Here is a 26,279-nt window from a genome sequence, read left to right as displayed (position 1 = left end):
TATTTTACCTGAGGTTTTTGTAAATTCTTATGAATCCCATTGGAGATTTATAATTACCAGATTTGTCATTATTTGTGTCACTTATGAGTCATCACATGTAGTAAGAGTGATTTATTATCACTTCCCACGAGTGGACGACACATTTCAAGCTAAAGATTAACACCCTGGCCGTATCATTATATTATATATCATATTAGTTACTTCTTTTAAGTATATATGCCATTTTTCTTAAAGGTTCTATACAAATACTTTTACACATTACTGGCCACGCCTTTCACAGTTAAACACGTCACAGTATCAAACCCACAGGTGTAACTAATATTAATAATATCCACTTCCTGATGAGTCACTGATTTCCTTGCTGTGAAAAGGAAAATGTGAAAAACACTTTCAGGCTAAAGTAAAACTTTAAAGATATTAAAAGTGATGTAATACAAAAATAAATAAAAGTTCAGAGCGATATAATCCACAGTAATGAAATTACAAAATTTTATATAGAATATAAAATTACACCTCATGGAATTTTACAATTTCAGACCAAAGCCAGTTGAAAAGAAGACAGCGGAATAAGTTCAGTTCATTTAAATTATTTCAAGTTTGACACGGATGCATTGCACGAGCTTCGACTCTGAAAGTGTGAAAGTTCAAACGTCACGATCTCCACAACGAGAGACCGGTAATGAACTCGCGACAACGGTTAAGTTTGCAACATCCACGGTTTATATAAAAAAATATAACACCTGCCCAGTGAGATTATTCATCTGAGAATTTCCAAACCGTTGCACAAAAAAAACTAAAGATCTCCCGTCGCGGTCCATTTCTCAGCTTTTGAGTCGTCTCTGGGGAAAACTCTTCGTCAGCATCACAGAGCGTGATGACATCATCAGCAGGTTCACTAGCTGAGAAGCATCAGCCCAGAGGGATACGATCACGCGCTCCAGAACGCCGGCCGAATGGACCGTGACGTCAAATTATTGTCGATGTCAAGAATGAACACAAAAAAAAAACTGTCAAAATCTTATTGTAGAGTTACGCTTCCTGTGCATTATTGTCTGGAGCATAACAAAAACCTAGTTTGGGTAGCCACTAGTTTCTATTCGATCAAGGAATAGAGACTAAAGTCATTATTTGTGTCTCCAATTGAAAAATACAGAATTAATTATTTCAAACCGCATCAGACATCTCGACATCCGACTCAAGACACTTCTGATTCCGCTCCGGATCGTCTGCTGGGCTCCTGGATTGGGATTTTTCTGACCCACCTGCAGACGCATGAATGCACCACAGCATCTGTTTGCCATCTGCCTGCGCTGTTGCACAATAACGGTCGGGAATGTTTAGCGGTGCTCTGGGAATTCAGAGCGTGGATTTAAGACTTTTATAGAACAATTTATAAAACTAATGTTTGCCCGTAAACAATGGAGATTCCCTTTTTTTTTTTTTAAATGCTTGCAGTATCTCAAGCAAGTTTTGACTTTATATTAACGGAAAATCACTTCCTGGAAGCCGTGAAAAACAAAATGTGTCAGTCAAAATGCACGAGGTGGGACTGTCGTCCAGGAGGTTCAACATACAAACAACAGTATGTTTGGTTTTTTTAAGTATTCCATTCACTTTTTGCTCTCAGAAGGTTTAGAAATGACATTCAATCGCATCCATGATGTCTGGAAGATTGCAGGCAGAAGTGAAACGTTTGGCTATGAATCGATTTTCTTCCAAAGCTATGGCACCGGTCAGTCCACGGAACAACTCCCAACATCTAAAATACGGCCGACGTCGTCCCGAGGGACAGAAACGAGAAGCTCGCTTTGAGAGGAAAGAGTGCGATGTGATCCCACGCCTCAAAACAATAAATACAAACCTGCATCTTTGACATTTTAGGCTTACAGTAGCAGTTCTACAGTGCATGTTGACACTTCACATGCAACGATTCCTCATTTCAGGTTGTGATGAACAGATTTTGTCATCGGCAGAACTGGCACATCATTTGTTTTTTACATTTCGGATGAAACATTTGGCCGTTCAGTGGCGACTTTAAATGCTCCCACGAGTACGATGAGCAGACAGCCGGCTGGCAGCAGGTCTGGGATCAGTCAGTGCAAGTGATCAGTGCATCAGTAGTGTGTCCACAGCAGACTCGAGTCCTGCTGCGTCGACCCGGATCGACTGGTTTCGGGTTTTAAAGCCGCGGCAAGTGGTTCTTCAACCCCTTTAAAAACAATATTACAAATATTTAAATATCATTGCAGATTTGCATACAGGATGTTTTCTACATTCTTTGACCTGTCGTGCGTGTCTCTGGGTGCAGGCCTCCGGGCGCGGAGCAGATACGCTCCGGCAGCCTTTTGCAAACCCCTCAACAGCTGCACCCGCTGCCGGGCGGGGCGGGACCCGCGTCGCCGTGACTTCTTTTAAAAAGTCTCCCGCGAGTTCCAGGATCTTGGCGAACGCTCCTGCAGACGAGCCGGATTCACAAAGTCCTGGGAATTGCAGCGACACCGATAACGGTAAAAGGGCGGCCGGGAATCGGCCAGCTGGTGTTTCAAAGTGTTCCGTTTCCCAGGTCTGACGCGGTCCGTCACGTGACCGTCCAGCCGACACAGCCGCTGCTTGTGCGCTTTTCAGTTGAAGGATCGCAAACCACAAAAAGTCCCCGGTTCTCGCGAGCCCGTCATCTTGTGGATATCGTCTGCTGGTCCAGTGCAACGTTGTCCTTTTGAAAGTCAGGATCTCACACGTTTAAACGAGCATGGCAACTAAATCAGGTTGTGGTTTTAGCGGCAAAATAAATAAATAATTGCATCCTGGATTCAACCAGCTGTGGACTGGAAGCGTTGGCGCGGCGCTCGCCGTCTCAGGCGCCCCGAGTCTCTGGGAGAGCGGCTGCTGAGGCTGGGGGCGGCGCCCGGTCATAGCGGCTTGTCAATCACCGCGACTCCTGAGGGAGAGAGACAAAGGCTGAGAGTGAGCGAGAAGAACAGCTGCGGAAAATGGGAACACGTGGACATATGAACACATGTTCATATGTCCACGTGTTCCCATATGAACATGTGAACATATTGACATATTGACACGTTTACATATTGACATGTGGACATGTGGACACATTGACACGTGGACATATTGACACGTGGACACATTAACACGTGGACACATTGACACGTGGACATATTGACACGTGGACACATTGACATGTGGACACATTGACACGTGGACACATTGACACGTGGACATATTGACACGTGGACATATTGACACGTGGACATATTGACACGTGGACACATTGACACGTGGACATATTGACACGTGGACACATTGACACGTGGACACATTGACACGTGGACATATTGACACGTGGACATATTGACACGTGGACATATTGACACGTGGACATATTGACACGTGGACATATTGACACGTGGACATATTGACACGTGGACATATTGACACGTGGACATATTGACACGTGGACACATTGACACGTGGACACATTGACACGTTGACACGTGGACACATTGACACGTGGACACATTGACACATTGACACGTGGACACATTGACACGTGGACACATTGACACGTGGACACATTGACACGTGGACACATTGACACGTGGACATATTGACACGTGGACATATTGACATGTGGACATATTGACATGTGGACATATTGACATGTGGACATATTGACATGTGGACACATTGACATGTGGACATATTGACATGTGGACACATTGACATGTGGACATATTGACACGTTGACATATGGACATATTGACATATGCTGCTATAGGCTTATAGCTGCCGGGGGACGTTTTAGGATGCACTGAGTACCTATCTCCTCTTTTTTCTCTCCTTAAGGATGAATTTCATCTCTCAATCACACGTTACTAACTCTGCTTTCTCCCCGGAAGTCCTTTTGACTTTACGTCTCATGGGGTCATCGGACCCTATGAGACGGCATAGATCCTATCTGCCTGATGGATCGTCTGGGTCGTGGAATTCCTGCTCATGACTACGCCACTGTCCTGTTGAGACTCCGCCCACCGCCATCTGCCTGATGGATCGTGGAGGTCTCCATCGTGGAATATGCCTACTATGAACTATTCATACACTCTGTCATATTCATTGAATGTATTTTAACTCTAAATCTGTCCTTCTGTACACATTACATCTATTGCATCTGTCCATCCTAGGAGAGGGATCCTCCTCTGTTGCTCTCCTCCAGGTTTCTTCCCTTTTTTTCCCCCTGAAGGGTTATTTGGGAGTTTTTCCTGGTCCGATGTGAGGTTTTGGGGCAGGGATGTCTATGTGTACAGATTGTAAAGCACTCCGAGACAAATTTGTAATTTGTGAAATTGGGCTATACAAATAAACTGAATTGAATTGAATTGAATGTGGACATATTGACATGTGGACATATTGACACGTGGACACATTGACACGTGGACATATTGACACGTGGACACATTGACACGTGGACATATTGACACGTGGACACATTGACACGTGGACACATTGACACGTGGACATATTGACACGTGGACATATTGACACGTGGACATATTGACACGTGGACATATTGACACGTGGACATATTGACACGTGGACACATTGACACGTGGACACATTGACATATGGACACGTGGACATATTGACACGTGGACATATTGACACGTGGACATATTGACACGTGGACATATTGACACGTGGACACATTGACACGTGGACACATTGACACATTGACACGTTGACACGTGGACACGTGGACACATTGACACGTTGACACGTGGACACGTGGACACGTGGACATATTGACATGTGGACATATTGACATGTGGACACATTGACATGTGGACATATTGACACGTGGACATATTGACACGTGGACATATTGACACGTGGACATATTGACACGTGGACACATTGACACGTGGACATATTGACACGTGGACATATTGACACGTGGACACATTGACACGTGGACACATTGACACATTGACACGTTGACACGTGGACACGTGGACACGTGGACATATTGACATGTGGACACATTGACATGTGGACATATTGACACGTGGACATATTGACACGTGGACATATTGACACGTGGACATATTGACACGTGGACACATTGACACGTGGACACATTGACACGTGGACACATTGACATATGGACACGTGGACATGTGGACATATTGACACGTGGACATATTGACACGTGGACATATTGACACGTGGACATATTGACACGTGGACACATTGACACGTGGACACATTGACACATTGACACGTTGACACGTGGACACGTGGACACGTGGACATATTGACATGTGGACATATGGACATGTGGACACATTGACACGTGGACATATTGACACGTGGACATATTGACACGTGGACATATTGACACGTGGACATATTGACACGTGGACATATTGACACGTGGACATATTGACACGTGGACATATTGACACGTGGACATATTGACACGTGGACATATTGACACGTGGACACATTGACACGTGGACATATTGACACGTGGACATATTGACACGTGGACATATTGACACGTGGACATATTGACACGTGGACATATTGACACGTGGACATATTGACACGTGGACATATTGACATGTGGACATATGGACATGTGGACACATTGACACGTGGACATATTGACACGTGGACATATTGACACGTGGACATATTGACACGTGGACATATTGACACGTGGACATATTGACACGTGGACACATTGACACGTGGACACATTGACATATGGACACGTGGACATATTGACACGTGGACATATTGACACGTGGACATATTGACACGTGGACATATTGACACGTGGACACATTGACACGTGGACACATTGACACATTGACACGTTGACACGTGGACACGTGGACACGTGGACATATTGACATGTGGACATATTGACATGTGGACACATTGACATGTGGACATATTGACACGTGGACATATTGACACGTGGACATATTGACACGTGGACATATTGACACGTGGACATATTGACACGTGGACATATTGACACGTGGACACATTGACACGTGGACACATTGACACATTGACACGTGGACACGTTGACACATGGACACGTGGACACATTGACATGTGGACATATTGACACGTGGACATATTGACACGTGGACATATTGACACGTGGACATATTGACACGTGGACATATTGACACGTGGACATATTGACACGTGGACATATTGACACGTGGACACATTGACACGTGGACACATTGACACATTGACACGTGGACACATTGACACGTGGACACATTGACACATTGACACGTGGACACATTGACACGTTGACACATTGACACATGGACACATTGACACGTTGACACATTGACACATGGACATATTGACACGTGGACACATTGACACGTGGACACATTGACACGTGGACACATTGACACGTGGACACATTGACACGTGGACATATTGACATGTGGACATATTGACATGTGGACATATTGACATGTGGACATATTGACATGTGGACATATTGACATGTGGACACATTGACATGTTGACATGTGGACATATTGACACGTTGACATATGGACATATTGACATATGCTGCTATAGGCTTATAGCTGCCGGGGGACGTTTTAGGATGCACTGAGTACCTATCTCCTCTTTTTTCTCTCCTTAAGGATGAATTTCATCTCTCAATCACACGTTACTAACTCTGCTTTCTCCCCGGAAGTCCTTTTGACTTTACGTCTCATGGGGTCATCGGACCCTATGAGACGGCATAGATCCTATCTGCCTGATGGATCGTCTGGGTCGTGGAATTCCTGCTCATGACTACGCCACTGTCCTGTTGAGACTCGCCCACTGCTCCTCCTCCCCACCGCCATCTGCCTGATGGATCGTGGAGGTCTCCATCGTGGAATATGCCTACTATGAACTATTCATACACTCTGTCATATTCATTGAATGTATTTTAACTCTAAATCTGTCCTTCTGTACACATTACATCTATTGCATCTGTCCATCCTAGGAGAGGATCCTCCTCTGTTGCTCTCCTCCAGGTTTCTTCCTTTTTTCCCCTGAAGGGTTATTTGGGAGTTTTGCCTGGTCCGATGTGAGGTTTTGGGGCAGGGATGTCTATGTGTACAGATTGTAAAGCACTCCGAGACAAATTTGTAATTTGTGAAATTGGGCTATACAAATAAACTGAATTGAATTGAATTGAATGTGGACATATTGACATGTGGACATATTGACACGTGGACACATTGACACGTGGACATATTGACACGTGGACACATTGACACGTGGACATATTGACACGTGGACATATTGACACGTGGACATATTGACACGTGGACATATTGACACGTGGACATATTGACACGTGGACACATTGACACGTGGACACATTGACACGTGGACATATTGACACGTGGACACATTGACACGTGGACACATTGACACGTGGACATATTGACACGTGGACATATTGACACGTGGACATATTGACACGTGGACATATTGACACGTGGACATATTGACACGTGGACATATTGACACGTGGACATATTGACACGTGGACATATTGACACGTGGACATATTGACACGTGGACATATTGACACGTGGACATATTGACACGTGGACATATTGACACGTGGACATATTGACACGTGGACATATTGACACGTGGACATATTGACACGTGGACATATTGACACGTGGACATATTGACATGTGGACATATTGACACGTGGACATATTGACACGTGGACATATTGACATGTGGACATATTGACACGTGGACATATTGACACGTGGACATATTGACACGTGGACATATTGACACGTGGACATATTGACACGTGGACACATTGACACGCGGACATATTGACATATGGACACATTGACATGTGGACACATTGACACGTGGACACATTGACACGTGGACACATTGACACGTGGACACATTGACACGTGGACACATTGACACGTGGACATATGGACATATTGACATGTGGACACATTGACACGTGGACATATTGACACGTGGACATATTGACACGTGGACACATTAACATATGGACACATTGACATGTGGACACATTGACACGTGGACATATTGACACGTGGACATATTGACACGTGGACATATTGACATATGGACATATTGACACGTGGACACATTGACATATGGACATATTGACACGTGGACATATTGACACGTGGACATATTGACATATGGACATATTGACATGTGGACATATTGACACGTGGACACATTAACATATGGACACATTGACACGTGGACATATTGACACGTGGACATATTGACATGTGGACATATTGACACGTGGACACATTAACATATGGACATATTGACACGTGGACATATTGACATATGGACATGTGGACATATTGACACGTGGACATATGGACATGTGGACATATTGACACGTGGACATATTGACACATTAACATATGGACATATTGACATGTGGACATATTGACACATTAACATATGGACACATTGACATATGGACATATTGACATGTGGACATATTGACACGTGGACACATTGACATATGGACATATTGACATGTGGACATATTGACATGTGGACACGTTGACATATTGACACGTTGACATATGGACATATTGACACGTTGACATGTGGACATGTGGACACATTGACATATGGACATATTGACATGTGGACACGTTGACATGTGGACATATTGACATGTGGACACATTGACACGTGGACATATTGACATGTGGACATATTGACACGTGGACATATTGACATGTGGACACGTTGACATATTGACACGTTGACATGTGGACACATTGACATGTGGACATATTGACATGTGGACATATTGACATGTGGACACATTGACACGTGGACACATTGACACGTGGACATATTGACATGTGGACATATTGACACGTGGACATATTGACATGTGGACACGTTGACATATTGACACGTGGACACATTGACATGTGGACATATTGACATGTGGACACATTGACATGTGGACACATTGACACGTGGACACATTGACATGTGGACATATTGACACGTTGACACGTGGACATATTGACATGTGGACATATTGACATGTGGACATATTGACACGTTGATATTGACATGTGGACACGTTGACATATTGACATGTGGACATATTGACATGTGGACACATTGACATGTGGACACATTGACACGTGGACATATTGACACGTGGACATATTGACATGTTGACATATTGACATGTTGACACGTGGACATATTGACATGTGGACACGTTGACATATTGACACGTTGACATGTTGACATATTGACACGTTGACACGTGGCCCCTGTCCAGCGCCCACCTGCGTAGCTGCGTCCGTTGCACATGTTCGTGGGGATGAGGCTCCACTTGTCGATGGCCGGGTTGTAAAACTCGACGGAGGAGAGGTTACAGGAGCCGTCGTCTCCTCCGATCACGTACAGCAGCCCGTTGATGGCACAGACGCCTGGAGCACGGGACACAAAACACTTCACTTTTAATCTACTTCGAGGTTTAGGAGTTTAAATAAAGTGTTCCGGTCAGGTAGCTCGTCGTCTGGTATGGGACGGAAACTAAATACGAAATATGTTATCAGGGGAGCAAAAGATCCGTGGGGTTCCAAAACAAGAACCATGTGTGTTATTATGTAATCATTAGTTCATAGGATGGAAACGGTGAGTCACAGAACAGGGAAAGAAAGCATACATTTCTGTAGAAAAAATTATATCGGACACATTAAGGAGGTGCTGAGGCGAACATCCCATAATTGCAGCGCATGTTTCACATCTTTTGATTTTATCTGCAAACTATTTAAAGTGAGTTAAATCCCCAGAACAACATGGTTGTTGCACATTTCCTCTGCTGGATGCTTTCTATTTACTGAAGGAGAAAACAAGCTGTAGCTTCATGATTTTGTTCCGGGCGAGTTTGGTTTCCTCTTCTTCACATCGAGTGTAAGCTGCTCTTAACACACTTGTACCCGGAATATAAACTGAGAACAGATCTGCTTTAATCTCGGAGCTGCTGTCCTCTGCATCACGGCTGCTGTCTGGGTTTTTACAGGCGACCATACAGCTGTGGTCACGGTGTGAGTTTGGTTTAATGTGACAGTAACTACCGATTTGCAACAACTGGTGTGCGTGTGTGTGTGTGTTTGTGCATGCGTGTGTGTGAGGTCGTGATCTGACCTGCGTTACGTCGGCACATGTTCATGTCACAGACCAGCCTCCAGCTGTTGGTGTGTGGGTCGTACACCTCGACGCTCTTCCTCACCAGGGGGCCGTCATGTCCTCCTGCTGCATACAGCTGGCCACTCAACACACCGACCCCTGGACACAACATCGTCATGTTATATAACGATATGTATTGAGAAACAAGCAAGGGGGCCGTGGTGTCAGTACAGGGTGATGAACTGTAATGGCTGTGTTCTTTCTAGGAGTCATGCTCGTACAACTGCAGACCGCCAGAGGGCGCTGTTGCTCCATCCGGAAAACACTGAACCCGATACAGAAAACCACAAGCAACAGAAAAATGTGGTTAAGAAACTGTATCCAATTCAAAATGATATATTCCCAGTGTAAACATGTGCATCTCTGTTGGAGACCTAAGAGTTACAACTGTGTAGTGTTGCTCCTCGTGTGTACCATGTATGTATGTATCTATGTATGTGCATCTGTCTATATATGCATCTGTGTATATGCATGTGTGTGTCTGTATATGTATGCACGTGTATAATATGTGTACATGTGTGTATATGCATGCATGTGTGTATATACATGTGTACATGTGTGTACATGCATTTACATGTTTGTAGAGGTAGGTGTGTGTGTGTGTGTGTGTGTGTGTGTGTACCTGCTCCACTGCGTCGGGTGCTCATGTCAGCTACGTAGCACCACTGATCAGCAACGGGGTCGTACTCCTCCACTGTACTGAGACACTGACGGGTTGCTCCGTCATAGCCTCCTACTGCATACAACTTACCTGCACACACACACACACACACACAGACACACACACACACACACACACACACACACACACACACACACACACACACACACACACACACACACACACACACACACACACACACACACACACACACACACACACACACACACACACACACACACACACACACACACACACACAATAAGCGACATCTGAATTTTCCTTGAAGATGTGTTGCAGCCCCGGTCCCTCACACACTTCTGGTCTCACCAGCCACCACCCCGACACCCACGCTGCTGCGTCTGGTGTTCATGGAGGCGACGTAGATCCACTCGTTGGTTTTATAATTGTGGACTTCTACTGTCGACAGACCTGACGGAGAGAAAAGTAAAAACACAAAGACATCATCACTGATGAGACTGCAGGTTTAAACATTTTGAATCCGGCTGGTCGAATTTAATTGGGATATTTTTCGTGAATTTTCTTCTCCAATTGGACCAAAAATCTTATCAGCAAAACAATATTTTTACAATTGTAATTATTGTCCCCGGTGTGTCGTGATGTGGTTAGAGGACTTCTCTACATCGCAGTCACAGATTGTGAGAGAACATTCACCAGTATCTAAAAAAGGCTCTTTTCAGGGTAAATACTTCACCTCACGAAATCAAGTAACTTCTTTACATATTTCACAAACAACTGGAAGAATACGTGAAATCACTAGTGGTCAAATATTTGAATTTCTTTTATTGTTTTTCTAAATTACGTGTGCAAGGAATCGGGTTCATTTACACAATATTAAACTACCTTAGTTGCAAAAGCACAGCCCTGTGTGTGTGTGTGTGTGTGTGAGTGTAGGTGTGTTGGTAGGTGTGTGTGCTGGTGTGTGTGTAGGTGTGTACATCTGTGGGTAGGTGTGTGTGTGTGTGTACCTATGCTGCCGTTGAAGCCCCCCACGGCGTACAGTAAATCCCCGAGCACAGCAGCTCCCAGCGTGCTCCGCCTCTCCTGCATGCTCGCCACCGCGGTCCACTGGTCCCTCACGCCGTCGTACACGTCCACCGTTCGCTCCCGCAGTGAACTGTTGAAGCCCCCGACCGCGTAGACGCGGCCCGCCACGGAAACCACACCTGGACACAGAGAACGACCGCTTGACGATGAGCTGCACGCGTTTGGCTCAGCAAGTGATCGTTGTCTTTTAACGGACGCTGCTGATCCCGAATAGACCAGCGAGTCACTGTGAATGTTTAAGATCTACTTCACGGAGCATGGCTCACGTTTGAAAAGCAGTTTCCGACAGTTCAGAAATTGTATTTCAGTGTAAATATCCTCCTGCAGACTTGAATCTTGTGGCACAGATAAACCATCACGTAGAACATTTCACCTGCTGTGAGCTTATATTATATGTTTGGTAGATATAGTTGATCAATGAAGGGATTCTGGTTAATATGTTGCCTTAACTTTCTTTAATGTTTTAATAATAGGACATTTCTCTATTTGCTCGCAGTAACCGTCTGAAAACTGTGATAACCGTACCGTTGTGAAGCCATAGAGACATTTTTAAAAGAGTGCGTTCACGTTAACATTCTGCATACTGAACATTACTCCATCGTTATGTAATGACGGTTCACACTGAAGTAAACATGAGCGATAAGCTACTGTCCAATTGAAAATTGTTTGAATCAACATAACCTTTTCCACTAAATTCTAATATTTATTTTACAGGACATAATTAATGTGTTTTTTTTACATTTTACGCGCTTTGCCGGCGCCAGAACCATCTGAAGAAGCGCATTTCTTGGGGTGGTTGAGTATCCAGTGAGCTCAATCTCACACTCAGAAATTATTGCTCATGTATTACATAACAAATTCCACACACTGTGCAGTTGGAACACACTTAATACTCGATTTTGCATCATACTTGGAAATGAATTCTGGGGTTGATGAATAAAATCATCAGCCAGGAAGCTTCAAGTTCTGGCCCGGTTTTTAAATCAAAGTGAATTGATGAGATAAGAGTTCAGCAGGTGAGAAACAGAAGAACTGTCCAACTACAGCCGAGAGTCGCGTGCTGCCTCATACAACGCTCACCGGCCCGGCAGCGTCTTGAAGGCAGGTCCGCTACTTGGTACCATCGATCTTCCTGGAAGTCGTAACACTCCACGCCACGGATCGCCTTCGGGGCCTGTCCGCCCACCACGATCATCACCTGCACACGGGCAGAGTGAGCCACTGGAGGTGTGTTCACCAAACACACAAACACATCTCACACAGCTGCACATGTTCCTCGTGTGAGACACTGTATACGTGCGTTTTTGTGTACTTTTGGGATGCTGATGGGAGTGCGTGGCCGGGTCCTGTCTGTCTTGATGAGGTGCCGTTGGTCCGCCGGCAGCAGGTGATACTTCATGGCCTCTATGAGAAAATCCTTACAGGTGTTGTTGTTCTTTATCAAAGCCTCTTCCTCCACGATCTGGAACAGGGACCACGGATGTCAACTTTATTTACTAAACAAATTAATGCTGCAGGTCAAACTTTGCTTTTACATGCACTCGAGTAACTTGGTTCCTTTAAACCGGCGTAAACATGAAGCAGTTCAGTCACCTGATTTCACCCATCAAACTAATTTGGGAACCATTTATTTATATATATATATATATACACACACACATATATATAGATATTATATGTGTGTGTATATATATAGATATTATATGTGTGTATATATATAATATATATATATATACACACACACGCATATATAATATATATGCGTGTGTGTATATATATATATATATATAGAGTAGTTACAGAAGATACACACACATATATATAGATATTATATGTGTGTGTATACAGGACTGTCTCAGAAAATTAGAATATTGTGATAAAGTTCTTTATTTTCTGTAATGCAATTCAAAAAACAAATGTCATGCATTCTGGATTCATTACAAATCAACTGAAATATTGCAAGCCTTTTATTCTTTTAATATTGCTGATTATGGCTTACAGCTTAAGAAAACTCTAAAATCCTATCTCATAACATTTTAATATTTCCTCAGACCAAGTAAAAAAAAAGATTTATAACAGCTGAGTGTTTGTCAAGGCTCAGGAAACCCTTGCAGGTGTTTAGAGTTAATTAGACAATTCAAGTGATTTGTTTAATACCCTACTAGTATACTTTTTCATGATATTCTAATATTTAGAGACAGGATATTTGAGTTTTCTTAAGCTGTAAGCCATAATCAGCAATAATAAAAGAATAAAAGGCTTGCAATATTTCAGTTGATTTGTAATGAATCCAGAATGCATGACATTTTTGTTTTTTGAATTGCATTACAGAAAATAAAGAACTTCATCACAATATTCTAATTTTCTGAGACAGTCCTGTATATATATATATATATATATAATATATGTGTGTATATATAATATATATATATATACACACACACGCATATATATATATATATATATATATAGAGTAGTTACAGAAGATACCACCTCCTGAATTGAGTTTGTTTTGCTGTGGGTGAGTCTGCGTCACAGCAGATTGACATTGAATGTGACTGAATTCAACAAATAGTAAAAGATTCCACAGTGGACATTTGATTCATTGCTCTAATGATGTCTCATCTCATTTAGTTGTTCTACTTTTACTTTCTCTGCCTGCAGTTTATTATCAAGCACATGCAAACTTGTAAAAAGACCTTCAGAAGCCAGATTTTCTTAATAAATGGCAGTGAAATTGTTTTTTTTCCAGAAGAAATCTACGCGAGGAGAAACAGGTTTCTCTAATCCTCTTCTCCGTTTACAGACACCAGGTTTCTGGTTTACGTGACATTAAGGAATCTCTAACCGGGTTACTCAAGTGCATATAAACATATTAAATATCATTTGTAGAACAAACAGTGGATTTTTACCATATCTACCCAGCTCCGGGGAAATAAAAGCTACAATCAGATTGTTGTTTCAGTTCAGGCACTAAACTCTTTTTTAGACTTTGTATTTCTTCTTAATGTACTTTTCGAGAGACCAAAATCCGAAGCCTCCACTTTCTACAGCATTTGTAGATTTCATTGGATCTGCTCATACGTAGTGTTGCGGTCACAAAACAGAGTCTTTCTTTTACCTGCACCAGGTAATCCCTAGACAACAGTGGGAGTCTGACATGCTCCATCAGTTTGGGCATGTGCTCCAGACGAGCCGGCTTATCGGACTTGATCCACGAAATCATCGCCTCAAATACCTGCAAGACAGAGATGAGGGGATCGTGAAGCTTAGTTTATACTCGTGTGTTGCAAATATAGATTTCAAGACCTCTTGTTTCTGTAAAATCCGGAGACATATTCATCGTGTGAACTCCCACTAAAAAGACAGAAATAGAGACAACAATGCAGACAGGGAGAGAACTTTATCTATAAAATGGTTCTTTGTCTTAAAGTAGTTTTAGACTGTTGGGTCTGTACATTGCACATATTATGTTTCAATCTTGCTTTTGTAATGAAAACTTCTCGTCCCATGAACAAAATAGATTTGAAGCACTTTTTGATCTGTTCAACTCTTTATATATTAAGAGCAGGAGCAGCGCTCCTAAACGTTTAGGATGGGTTAAATTCCACGTGAGGATTGAAATAATGATTACAATTAAGATATATTATACATATTTTATATCTACTGTATGTTTTGTCCTAGTACATGTTTATGTTTGTATCTCTCTCTCACTACATGTATTGTGCACCAAAGCAAATTCTTTGTATGTGAAAACATACTTGGCACTAAAACAGATATTTAAATAATACTGTGACTAACTTTCTAAATGTTTTTGTGGTTCTCATGAGAACAACGTTCGTTTACTTGGGATACAATGCCCAAACTCATTGGTCAGATTTGGATGAGAGAAGGTTTCCGACACTGTTCAACGATCTGACCCGCCCTCACTCGCTGTGTGAGTGACATCGTTCTGGCTGTAGATGCCCAGTGAAATACCATTATTGATTATTCATAGTTGCTCCCTGCAGAAAATCAGCATGACAGAGGTGACTCACCTCAAATCTACGACGTCAGATTGAACCGATTTACATTCACACCTGCTCATTTCCTCTGGGCCTTTGGAGCAGCTCTACTCGAGGCAGACGAGGGACTCTTGGGCACTGAGTCCCTCCCGTTGTACACAAAGGGACGACAGCCTAAGTAGTTACAGTTACATCTGGCAATATCATCCTTAATAAAACCACATCAGCTTATTTTAATTACTTAATTTATTTACTTTTAAGGAGCTATACATTTGCTCTACGAGTGTGGTTTCACTTGAAGAACTGCCACGTATCAACTCAACTGCCAACCCAATATACATTTATTTGGGATAAATATCTGGGTATCAATCATTGAATTAAGTGTGAAAGCTCAAAGGAGGGAATAACAGGAAGTCATCTTGTTTTTAACGTCTTCACAGCCTCAAATTGTGGCAAAGATTTGAGTCGAAAAAAATAAAAGAAATCCCATTCCTATTAAAATGAATGTTAAACACGTGTGGGTCGTAGACTTATACTTTTCCATTGAGGAATAAATCATAGCAGATAATTCGGTGCTGGCCGATAGTAGCAGCCAGTTTGACACACTTTGAACACTGCTGACCGCACAACGACACACAGATGCTCCGTGAGACTCGTCTCGTTTAGTGGAGAGCAGCAGACAGAACGTCCTCTGGAATATCTCTGCTCCCGAGGACAAACGCCTCGAGGACAGCCAGGTGTAAAACGTCTTGATCGCGACCCTTTGCTGATAGACTTTCTGTCAGTTCGGTGCCACTCGCCCACCTCGTTAGTCTAACTCCCTTCACCTGTTCACCGGCTGGTTCCTCGTGTCTGAGGGGAGGAGCCTCAAGTCCTTCAGCTGCTGTCAGGCTGCACAACAAACTGCAGGAGATCCTGGAGATCCTGGCAAACTCAACACTTTACTCAGAACTTTACTTTGTTTTCCCCTTGTATATTTAGTTTCCTCTGTATTTTTAGTATTTTAGTTTAGTATTTAGTATTTAGTATTATTATTGTGTTTTATTTTTATTAATGCTCTAACGTGCACCGCTGCTGTGATCCTGAAATTTCCCGACTGTGGGACAAATAAAGGATTATCTTATCTTATCTTATCTGTTCACTCACCTGCCTCTGATCACTAATCAAGTCCCTATTTAGGCTCCTCCCCTCCAGACACACCTTGCCAGATTGCTCTCTTTCTCAGTTTTTCATGACACTCTCCAGGGCTTGTTCTCGGACTGATCACCTGTTGCCGACCCTGCCTGTTCCCGTCCAACCCGCTAGCCGGACTCCCGGTGAACCTACCAGCCTTCTGTGTAAACTGTACTCTGCCGGCTGTTTCCAGGAGCTTTAGCTAAATAAACGGTCAAAGATCCCTGGAATCGTGTGATTGCATTTGGGTCTAGATACGAACCGTTACCAGGGTTTTTCCTGCATAGAGAAAATTTGGGCGCGCGCCTAAGCCATTTTCCCGAGCGCCTAAGGCAAAAAAAAGTCAGCGATGGGAGAAAAAAAGAAAAAAAAGTTCATCACGTGCATGTCAGCGAATATGTTCTCAATAGTATGTTTCAAGTAGGCTACAGCCGAACCCTCGTTCTGTTTTGATCAATAGAAATCGAGTTGATAAGCGTGTCTTCTTGTCTGATCAATACGCAACTGTGAGGTGCGCGAATGGACAGAGCGATATATTTTAAAAAATGTTTTGGGAGCACCGAAGACCCATTTTGACCCAGGAAAAACCCTGGTTACATACAGTTGTTACACTTTATCTCTGTTATTTAAGAACGTGTGTGTGTCTTTCTGACCTTCTCCTCTGTGGACACCGTCAGTTTGTCGCTGGAGATGAGGCTGCACACCTGCTGCAGAGAAAGGCCCAGGAACTCTTCTCCCTGCACCACGTCAAAGAAATGCTGCTCTGAGAGACAAAACACAAACTCCATATTTTAGTTAATACGCTCTGCGACAAACAAATGCAACGCCAAATTGTGGGTAACGGCTCATGTTTTGCCCTGGTGTGTAACTTGCAACATCTAAAACTCTTCCCAAAGAGGCAATGTTAGGGCTGTTGAAGCAGTTTCGGAAAAACAGCGCCAACACACCCACACACAAAGATGACTCAGGATTTGCTTACCGGCGTATGCGTGGGCCTGGTCGAGAAGCTGTGTGCACGTGTGCAGATCAGCAAAGGCTCTGATGCCCAGACAGTTGGTGGAGTGAAGCTGAGACTGAAGGAACTCACAACAAATCTGACGAACATCCATCAGCTGGAGGAGGCTGGCTGCTGGCAGCAGAACCTGCAAGGAGGTCACAAACATTAACAAGAACCGAGGGAACCCTTTTCCTGAGTCATTGTACAGATGACAAATGTGTGTTAACAGATCAGGTAAAAGAACAAGTATTTACTACCCATGGCAAAACATTTCGGGATATTCAGGGAGCTGGAAGTCAGTTAATTTATGAATGAATTAAACTGCCTCTTAACGAACCTGCCAAGCAGTTACCAATCAGTCCAGCACGCTGGCCATTAACCTACACATAAACTTGGTAATTTATCAACACAGCAAGCAGAATATTTTTTAATTACATCAACTACGTATCGTCTGTGCACGGATAAATAGAGAGTATGCAACCTAAAACAAAGCACTGCATTCAGCTTTGAACCCCGTCATGTGTATTGGCTGAATATGAACAGCCACTCTCCATGCAGCTCTGGTCAGTCACAACAACTAGAACACCATCATCTGCAACCGGTCCACAGTCAGTGCGTTTACATGATAGTATAATTCGAATCTTGCTTTAGTCGGACTATGCTATCTTTTGGGGGATCTGCTGTTATCCCAATATACATGGCAGTGAGTAATTCGAATCATTGGCCGAAAGCATGTCATATCCCATACGATAGGCGGCGCTGTTTTCATTACAACTCGTGGTGATGCAGCCATTTCCGCTTGACCTCTTCACCACTACCAACAACAACATCAACAACATCAACATTTCGAGAAAGAACCATGAACTTAAGTATTTTCAACTCCTTCAATACATTAAGCATAAATTCTGTCTGCTCTTCGGTCCTGAAATGTGTGGTGGCTCTTGTGTTCTCCATAGCGTTGTTTGTTTGTTTTCTGCCGGCCAGGCTGTGACAACTTATCGCCTCTTTCGACTTCCGGGTCACGACATGGGAGGGACGAGGGCGGCGGGATCTCAAGCATGCGCAAAGATGCAAAGTCCAGTTCCTAATCCAATTCACCGTTACATGCCGCGATAGTCGAATTATCAACCGGATCGGATCGAGTTATCCAGGGGTGTTAATCGGATCGTAGTCGGACCGCACATAGTCGAACAAAGGTGTTTACGTGAAACGGATAATTCGATTTCAGTCCGACTAAGCCAGTTATTTGAATGCATGTAAACGCGGTCACTGTGATGGAGCCAATCGTGATTTTCTCATTCATCACAATGAAAACACTGATATGGGTTTTGTGCAGGGCAACAGCGCTTGAGAACACACCCAGTTTAAATGAATTTGCCGACAAGAACAAGGCAAATAAATATGATTGACACTGTGGTGAGAGGTTAAATATTGTGCCAGACATGCTCGGCAATAAATCAAAGCGTAGGGCCATGAAACACAATCCATGGAGTTGGAGGCCGAATCCGCCACAAAAACACTGGACAGCAGTTTAGAATACGCAAGACGGGGTTTTAAAACGGACAGCATCTTTTCTCCCCCGCTGCAATCGTGAGGCTGCCAGCAGAAACACAGCTCAGCGTTCATGTTCCAAAGTAACGGGCCTGGCATGGAGGCGAGTGATGCGGTATTTGAAGTCTGTTGGCGCGTCAGTGAGCCAGTCGGGCAGCTGGAGGCACGCCGCTCCAGGACAAAGACACCCTCTGCTCCATCTCGACACGTAAACGTAACCAGGTCAGCGAGACGATCCCCGTCTGCCTCTCCACCTCTGGTGTCCGAACACTCACCCGTCCTCTGGACTACGGTCTCCTCTGCTGCCCTGAAGCCTTCTTCAAGGGAGCATCGGGCCCAGGGATAATGTGCTACGTGCAGCTGTGGCAGCCCCGCACACAAACAGTCATATTGTACGGTGAACACACACACAGTTCAAATAACTTAAAGAGTAGAGACAATGTAGCACTGAATATGAGCTCGAGAGTCAAAACACACACACGTCACACATTGAAGAGCGAGCCAATCAGGCAGGCACGCCGCTAACAGTGGGAGGATTTCCTGCCTCTCTCCATGCACACTTCCTGTGTTAATAATCAGAGGAAGTTTCCTGCCTGCAGCTCCAAGAGTTAATGCCACTGAGACCAACAGGGCCTCAATCCAGAGCTTTCAAAGCACAGCTCACAGCCTCCATTTACAGCTTGTAAGAAACACCGGCTCCTCGGCAGGTTCATTTTGGTCTGAAATTCAACGGACAAACCAAATAAGTTTGAGCAATGGGATTACTTTATGATAAGCAACACTATGAACAACTCTGTTATGTCACTGTCTCTGAGCTTTTAGGTTGTTTTAACTCGTCTTGTTCTATGTTTTTTGTTTGCGTTTCATATGTTGTTGCCCGTCTTGTCCAGGTCACCCTCGAATAAGAGACTTTGAATCTCAATGGGTTTCACCTGGTTAAATAAAGGTTTAGTTATAATTTTTAAAAACAGCTATGATGCGTTTGAAATCATTCAAAAGTAAATAAATTATCCCCCCCCCCCCTCATTATGTAATTTACTGAAGCAAACGTCTGTTTTGAAAAGTGCTTTAGGAAACACTGAGAAAGTAAAAGATAGGCTAACTGAATGTGTTCTGAGTAAACAGTAAAACAAAAACAGGGTTAAAAATCACTCGATTCACTGCACACAAAATATGTGAAAAATATCTCAGAAAGTTCATGAAAATAAAGATTGTTGGCAGTTAACACACGCTTGTTGCGTTGTTGCTCTAGACCTTCGTTTGAAACAAAGGACGGCAAACAGGAAAAAGGTCAACAGGGCCGCGACAAGACAAGTGTCCTTCACCACAACAAGGACGCTTTAGAATTGTGATCAATGCCGGGAGCTCAAATCTTCTTTCCAGTAGAAGCAACTCTACTCTGACTTAATTATCCAAACTGTAAAACAACAAAAGAATTGGAACAAATTTACTGAGCTATAGTTTTCAAAAGCTGGCTTCCCCTGCAGCCAAATGTTTAAAGTGAGGGAAGGAAAAGCTCACGAAGAAATGTTGGAGGATAAACAAGTATAGGTTGCCAATTCCCCGCCAATTCTGTTCCTGCTGCTGTGACATCAACAGTTTATATTTATTAAAATAAAAAATAAAAACCCAGCTTTTCAGAGCTGCTTTAAATGTGACGAACTTGTGTTCTATGCGTTTAGTGTTTAGCTCTTTTATGATGATTTTAATGTTTGTAAAGAGTCTTTGAGCATTTTTTTAAGCACGATATAATTAAAATGTACTATTATTATTATTCTCAAGAGGTTTAAAGTGAAACCAGAGCAGGACTTGAGGTAAACGCCACCATACCAGAAAGAACAAGCGTCTGGTAAAAACAGGAAGACCCTTCCACTTCCTTCCTCCTCGCTCTCTCGCTTCACGAACACTCTCTGAAGCCGAGCTTGCTCTGCGCGGTTCAGCTCGGCTCGACTCACGTTGGCACCACGTCCTTTTCTCTCTGCCGCGTTTCCGCCGCAGTTCTCAGGTTTCTCAGCCGACACATGAAACATCATCTGTACTCGGACTGTGTAACTTTGCGACCTGCTGATTAAAAAATATAAATCGTGTTCGAGTGAATAAAACAAATGTTGCTCACGATTGACGGCTCTTTAAAAACAACGGATTTGTGCAGAATGACCGAGGACGCAGAAGTGATGATTCTCTCTCCGACCAACCAGTGGTCCGCAGTGTTTGAACTCCTACGTCGAGAACACACACACACACTTACCTGGACGTTGTCCTCTGTGACCTCTATCTCCGCCGTGTAGATGTAGTCGATCAGCTTCCTGAGGGTCTGTCCGTCCACCTCCCTGATCTCCACCTGATGGGCTTTGCTCTCACTCATGTCACCTACAAAACACAGTTAAGCACACACACTCACATCAGATGTCAAGCATGATGTCAAGCAAATAATAGCCAGGGTTCTTACACATTTTGACCAATGGATTTCCAGGACTTTTCCATGACTTTAAACCAAATTTCCATGACCAAACTGAAATCTCGGAATAAATATGAACAATTTAAAACATTATGCGTATTGAGAGCGGACGCCGGCTTATATTTTGAGCGTCTTTCTTCAAAAAACATATTCATTATTTTTAAACTCCGCGTGAATGAACATGTGATGATAACAAATTTCCATGACTTTTCCAAAACTTCTATGATTTATGTTTTTCCATGACTTTTCCAGGCCTGGAAATGACCATTTTAAAATTCCATGACTTTTCCAGGTTTTCCATGACCGTACGAACCCTGAATAGTGTGCGTGCATGTGTGTGTATGTGTGTGTGTACCTGTGAACATGGCACAGAAGTAGGGACTACAGGACGACAGGACCACCCTGTGAGCCGGCACTTCGACGCTCCCCGCCACCAGCTGGACGTCACACAGGATCTTTTTACTGAAGTACAAAGAGAAACAGAAAGTTATGACTGTTAGCAAATATTAATATAGGAGCATCTATGAAGCCAAGTATTGACAGGAGGGCTGCCTTCCAGACAACGTGCCAATTACGGTTTGAATTTCCAGGGCTGTACTTAAAGATATTGGTTTGATGCATTTGGAGGTTTTAATATCACCACCAGGCAAGAGAGGCATATTTAATATAACCTATCTCGTCCGACCACAACTGAAAAAAGCTTACGTCTCGTATGTACGCTATTGTTGGATACATCCATGTATCTATTATATGGATGACATAATTATCTGAGATTTGAGGATTTCTATGAAAGTGAAACCAATAAGAATATTAAGTCAAGCATGAAAAATTGGTAGAAATGGAAAAAGGTAGATGGCCAAATGTTTTTGAAGAACCTTTCTGGTTTCCGGTCGAGATATTTCGACGCTGCGTTGACATTTTTGTCACAAAACAGGGAAACCAATAATGACTTGTGGTTATACATTTGTATTTTTACATACAAAGGGCGACAACCGTTTCTTCATTTACATATAAAAAAAGTTGTGAAAAAGGCCATTGTGTATATAGTAGCTTTATTCTATCTGTAGGGACAAACAACGCCGTCAGCAACGCACCTCCTCAGGTCATTCATCAGCTGGAAAGCCTTCCTCATGTGCATCTGGTTGAAGGTGTGCATCCCTCCGTTCATCGCGTCCTCCTCGGAGTCCGTGTTGCAGTTCGGACGTGGCGAGGCCGGCTTGGCCACCAGGCTGGGAAGACATGAGAGGCAGTTTCTGGATCAGTGGAGATAGCGATTCACAAAACAGTGAGAGGGGCTACCTTCTGGTTCATCGCCAGGGCTGGGAAGGGACGACGGGACGAGGACACGATGATGAATAACAGCGGTAAAATTAATCAAATGCTCGTTTTGTCGCTGTTGTCCATATTGTGTTATACCATAGAAATAGCCAGTACGTAAACATGCAATGCGTCACTACTTTGGTTTCTCCACTCTATTTTTAATAATGCATATACGGTTGGGCGATAAGACAATTTACTAATTATTATCGCCCGGACATGGGGACATCTGTGGCTCTCAGCCTAGAACCCACTAGTCTGTACTAAAAACAACTAAATCTAAATCACAATGTGGTTTCTGTTCATGGCTAGATTGTTTCCTGATACAGCCGGTCGCTATAGTTACAGCAAATGTTACACAGGAGTAATAGTGCAGTTGTAAGGCCATGAATGAATGTACATTTAGTGAAAATAACAGCGGCAACTGTAATAAAGTCAAACTGTGTTGCCTTCTACGGTTGTACGACTGGGATACATTTGTGGATGGTTTTAGTCTTTTCTTGGATTTGTTGAGTGAATAACGCCAGCCTCCTCCTTGAAGCCCTCCTTGGTCACACAAAGAGGGAAAACTAAAACATTTCCTGTTACTCAAGGTTTTATAAAGCTGCTATTGTTGTTTATTTAATCGAGCCATGTGGGATTTAAATTACACGTGTCACATTATGAGTGAGACAAGAGTCGCCTGTGTGCAGTACCGTCCCTGTGTTGTCTTGCATCCTCACAATAAACCAGTCTTCAGTCTGCACACGATGCAATCAGTAAAGCCCTGTCGGTGCGTTATTAACGAGGAGCCACAGGAGGATTCATGTGCTAATTCACAACAGCACAACGAATCAGTTTTAAATAGTCATACGTCTGACTTTTACAGAAATATTTTCCTTTAAAAAAATAATCACCCTATGAAGAAAAAAGAAAGTTTACGAATAAAATGCTGTTTGTTTTGATGAGCATCCACTGCTGCTAACGCGAGCTAAAGAAAGCGACCGTTAACCGCCACATCGCACATGAAATCGTACCGAGGATTATGATATTATAATATGGGTAGCCGGTTTACGACCAGCTCGCTCTCCGCAAGCGACACCTCGAGGACCGCGGAGATGTCGACGCGTTAACTCGGGAGTTGCGTTTAGAAACTCAGCTGCATCAGCTGGGAAGCCGAGCAGCTAGCTAACTCACCGGAGCTAGCTAGTCAACAAGGTTAGCTCGAGTTCGCGCGCTTGCAGAGGAGCTCGTGCTGTCGCGTCGGGCTCGTGGCCGAGCGACCATGTGGGGCAACGTGTTAGCCGACAGCTGGAGAAGCAGCGTGAATCACAGCTTTACGGAATAATCCCCACCGCTGAGCCAACTCACCCCAACGACACACCGTCCATCCTCACGGACACAACGGCAGGCATGCGCGCGGCGCTGCTCCAGAGATCGTGTGGAGACAGAATGACTCACTGCGTACTTAAAAAAAAAAACATATATCAGAATCAGACTTTTCTTTACCAAGTGAGTTGCACATACAAATAATGTGGCTAGGTGAAAGGTGCATAATAATAAACATATACCTAGAGTAAAACCATAAATACAAACATAAACATGCAAGTGTGTACAGTAGTATTCTCGTATAACTGACTGAAGAATGTAAATACAAAATGTTTGGGTAATTATCTTTATTGAATGTTCTAAATTAAACAGGATTCAACTTGCTTGAATTTAAAATGCAAAAATAATCCATTGGAAATGCAATTTTGAAAACAAAATCATACTCATACAATTAGAGGCACTTTTCTTTTTAAGAACTTCATATATTTCACGTTATAAATTATATAGGTCTACTAGTTTTAATTATTCGTTATCCCCCATATCTGTAACTAACAATGTGACGCCTACGCAGTCAACGCTGTTTTTTTGTGCGATATATTTTTATTGACACCATTCCTCAAGGCTACTTATTTCTTACATTAGTTTAAAAAATGTGCCTTTTATATTTCTTGTACAGCACTTTGCATTTTCTGACTGAAAGGGGCTATACAAATTACCTGTTGTACAAGTCAAACATGTGATGACATGGAGCAGAAGTGTGATTAAAACAAGTTTGACAACAGTAAGCATTGCTCCAGGAAGCCACGTTTTCGTACCCAGAAAAAGTGCCAGTGTGAGACCTCCTTTCCACTATCTACTACTTGTCGCTGCTGCCAGTGCGGTTTGCCAGTGTACTTAAATTAAATCTCCGACAAGACATTATTTTTAGTAATCATTGCCTGCAGTTAGACATCCCAACTGCTTTAATATATTCAATATTTGGGAATATGACAGATTGAGCAGAAAGAATTGTGAATCACGTGAGGCTCAGCTTCCTTAAAACGGATGCACGTGAGCAGGTTTCTGAAGGTAAACCCAACCCCATTTTCTTGAGATACTAGTCATGGTGAAACTGAACTAAGATACGTTTCACCCATTAAACAAGTTCACAAAAGACAACTAAACAGTCAATTATACATCACTAAATAATTTTAAAAATCTTTTATTTTGAAAAACATACAAAGTGTATTTAGCACTGCACCCATGTGGGCAACGGTGAATATATTTATATGTCAATCCTCGATTGAGAATATTTACTCATGAATTTCCCCATTAAGTCTCAAATACAAAACACGAATCAGCTATAAACTACCGCTATCGGTTCACACGGTTGTTAAAGCAAATCGTTGCTGGTGTAAAATGGCGGATGAAATGAAGATGCCATGCGTGCATTGA

General features: G+C 43.0%; 1 protein-coding gene across 5 annotated transcripts; it reads right to left on the bottom strand.

Annotated features, from left to right (window-relative positions):
* Positions 1 to 475: 475 nt before the first annotated feature.
* On the bottom strand, positions 476 to 24,994 carry klhl3 (kelch-like family member 3). 5 transcript variants are annotated; one of them, XM_056440176.1, is made up of 15 exons: positions 24,888 to 24,994; positions 23,315 to 23,449; positions 22,576 to 22,682; positions 22,011 to 22,132; positions 18,194 to 18,356; positions 17,868 to 17,977; positions 15,159 to 15,275; positions 13,350 to 13,499; positions 13,118 to 13,235; positions 11,959 to 12,156; positions 11,300 to 11,401; positions 10,931 to 11,059; positions 10,267 to 10,407; positions 9,402 to 9,545; positions 476 to 2,938 (listed from the first exon to the last, which is right to left on the bottom strand). In XM_056440176.1, exons 1-15 carry the CDS (start codon positions 24,929 to 24,931, stop codon positions 2,910 to 2,912), a joined length of 1,809 nt encoding a protein of 602 aa, XP_056296151.1. In that variant the 5' UTR covers positions 24,932 to 24,994; the 3' UTR covers positions 476 to 2,909. The 5 variants fall into 5 exon arrangements, with proteins under 5 accessions (XP_056296151.1, XP_056296149.1, XP_056296153.1 ...); XM_056440174.1 differs by having other exon boundaries at positions 11,288 to 11,401; positions 24,888 to 24,993; XM_056440178.1 differs by lacking the exon at positions 24,888 to 24,994 and adding an exon at positions 24,714 to 24,811 and having other exon boundaries at positions 11,288 to 11,401.
* Positions 24,995 to 26,279: the final 1,285 nt, after the last annotated feature.

Source organism: Pseudoliparis swirei, chromosome 19 (assembly GCF_029220125.1).
Source record: "Pseudoliparis swirei isolate HS2019 ecotype Mariana Trench chromosome 19, NWPU_hadal_v1, whole genome shotgun sequence".
Classification (NCBI taxonomy): domain Eukaryota; kingdom Metazoa; phylum Chordata; class Actinopteri; order Perciformes; family Liparidae; genus Pseudoliparis; species Pseudoliparis swirei.
The sequence above is the reverse complement of the archived record's forward strand: the minus strand, read 5'-3'. Positions and strand labels throughout refer to the sequence as shown.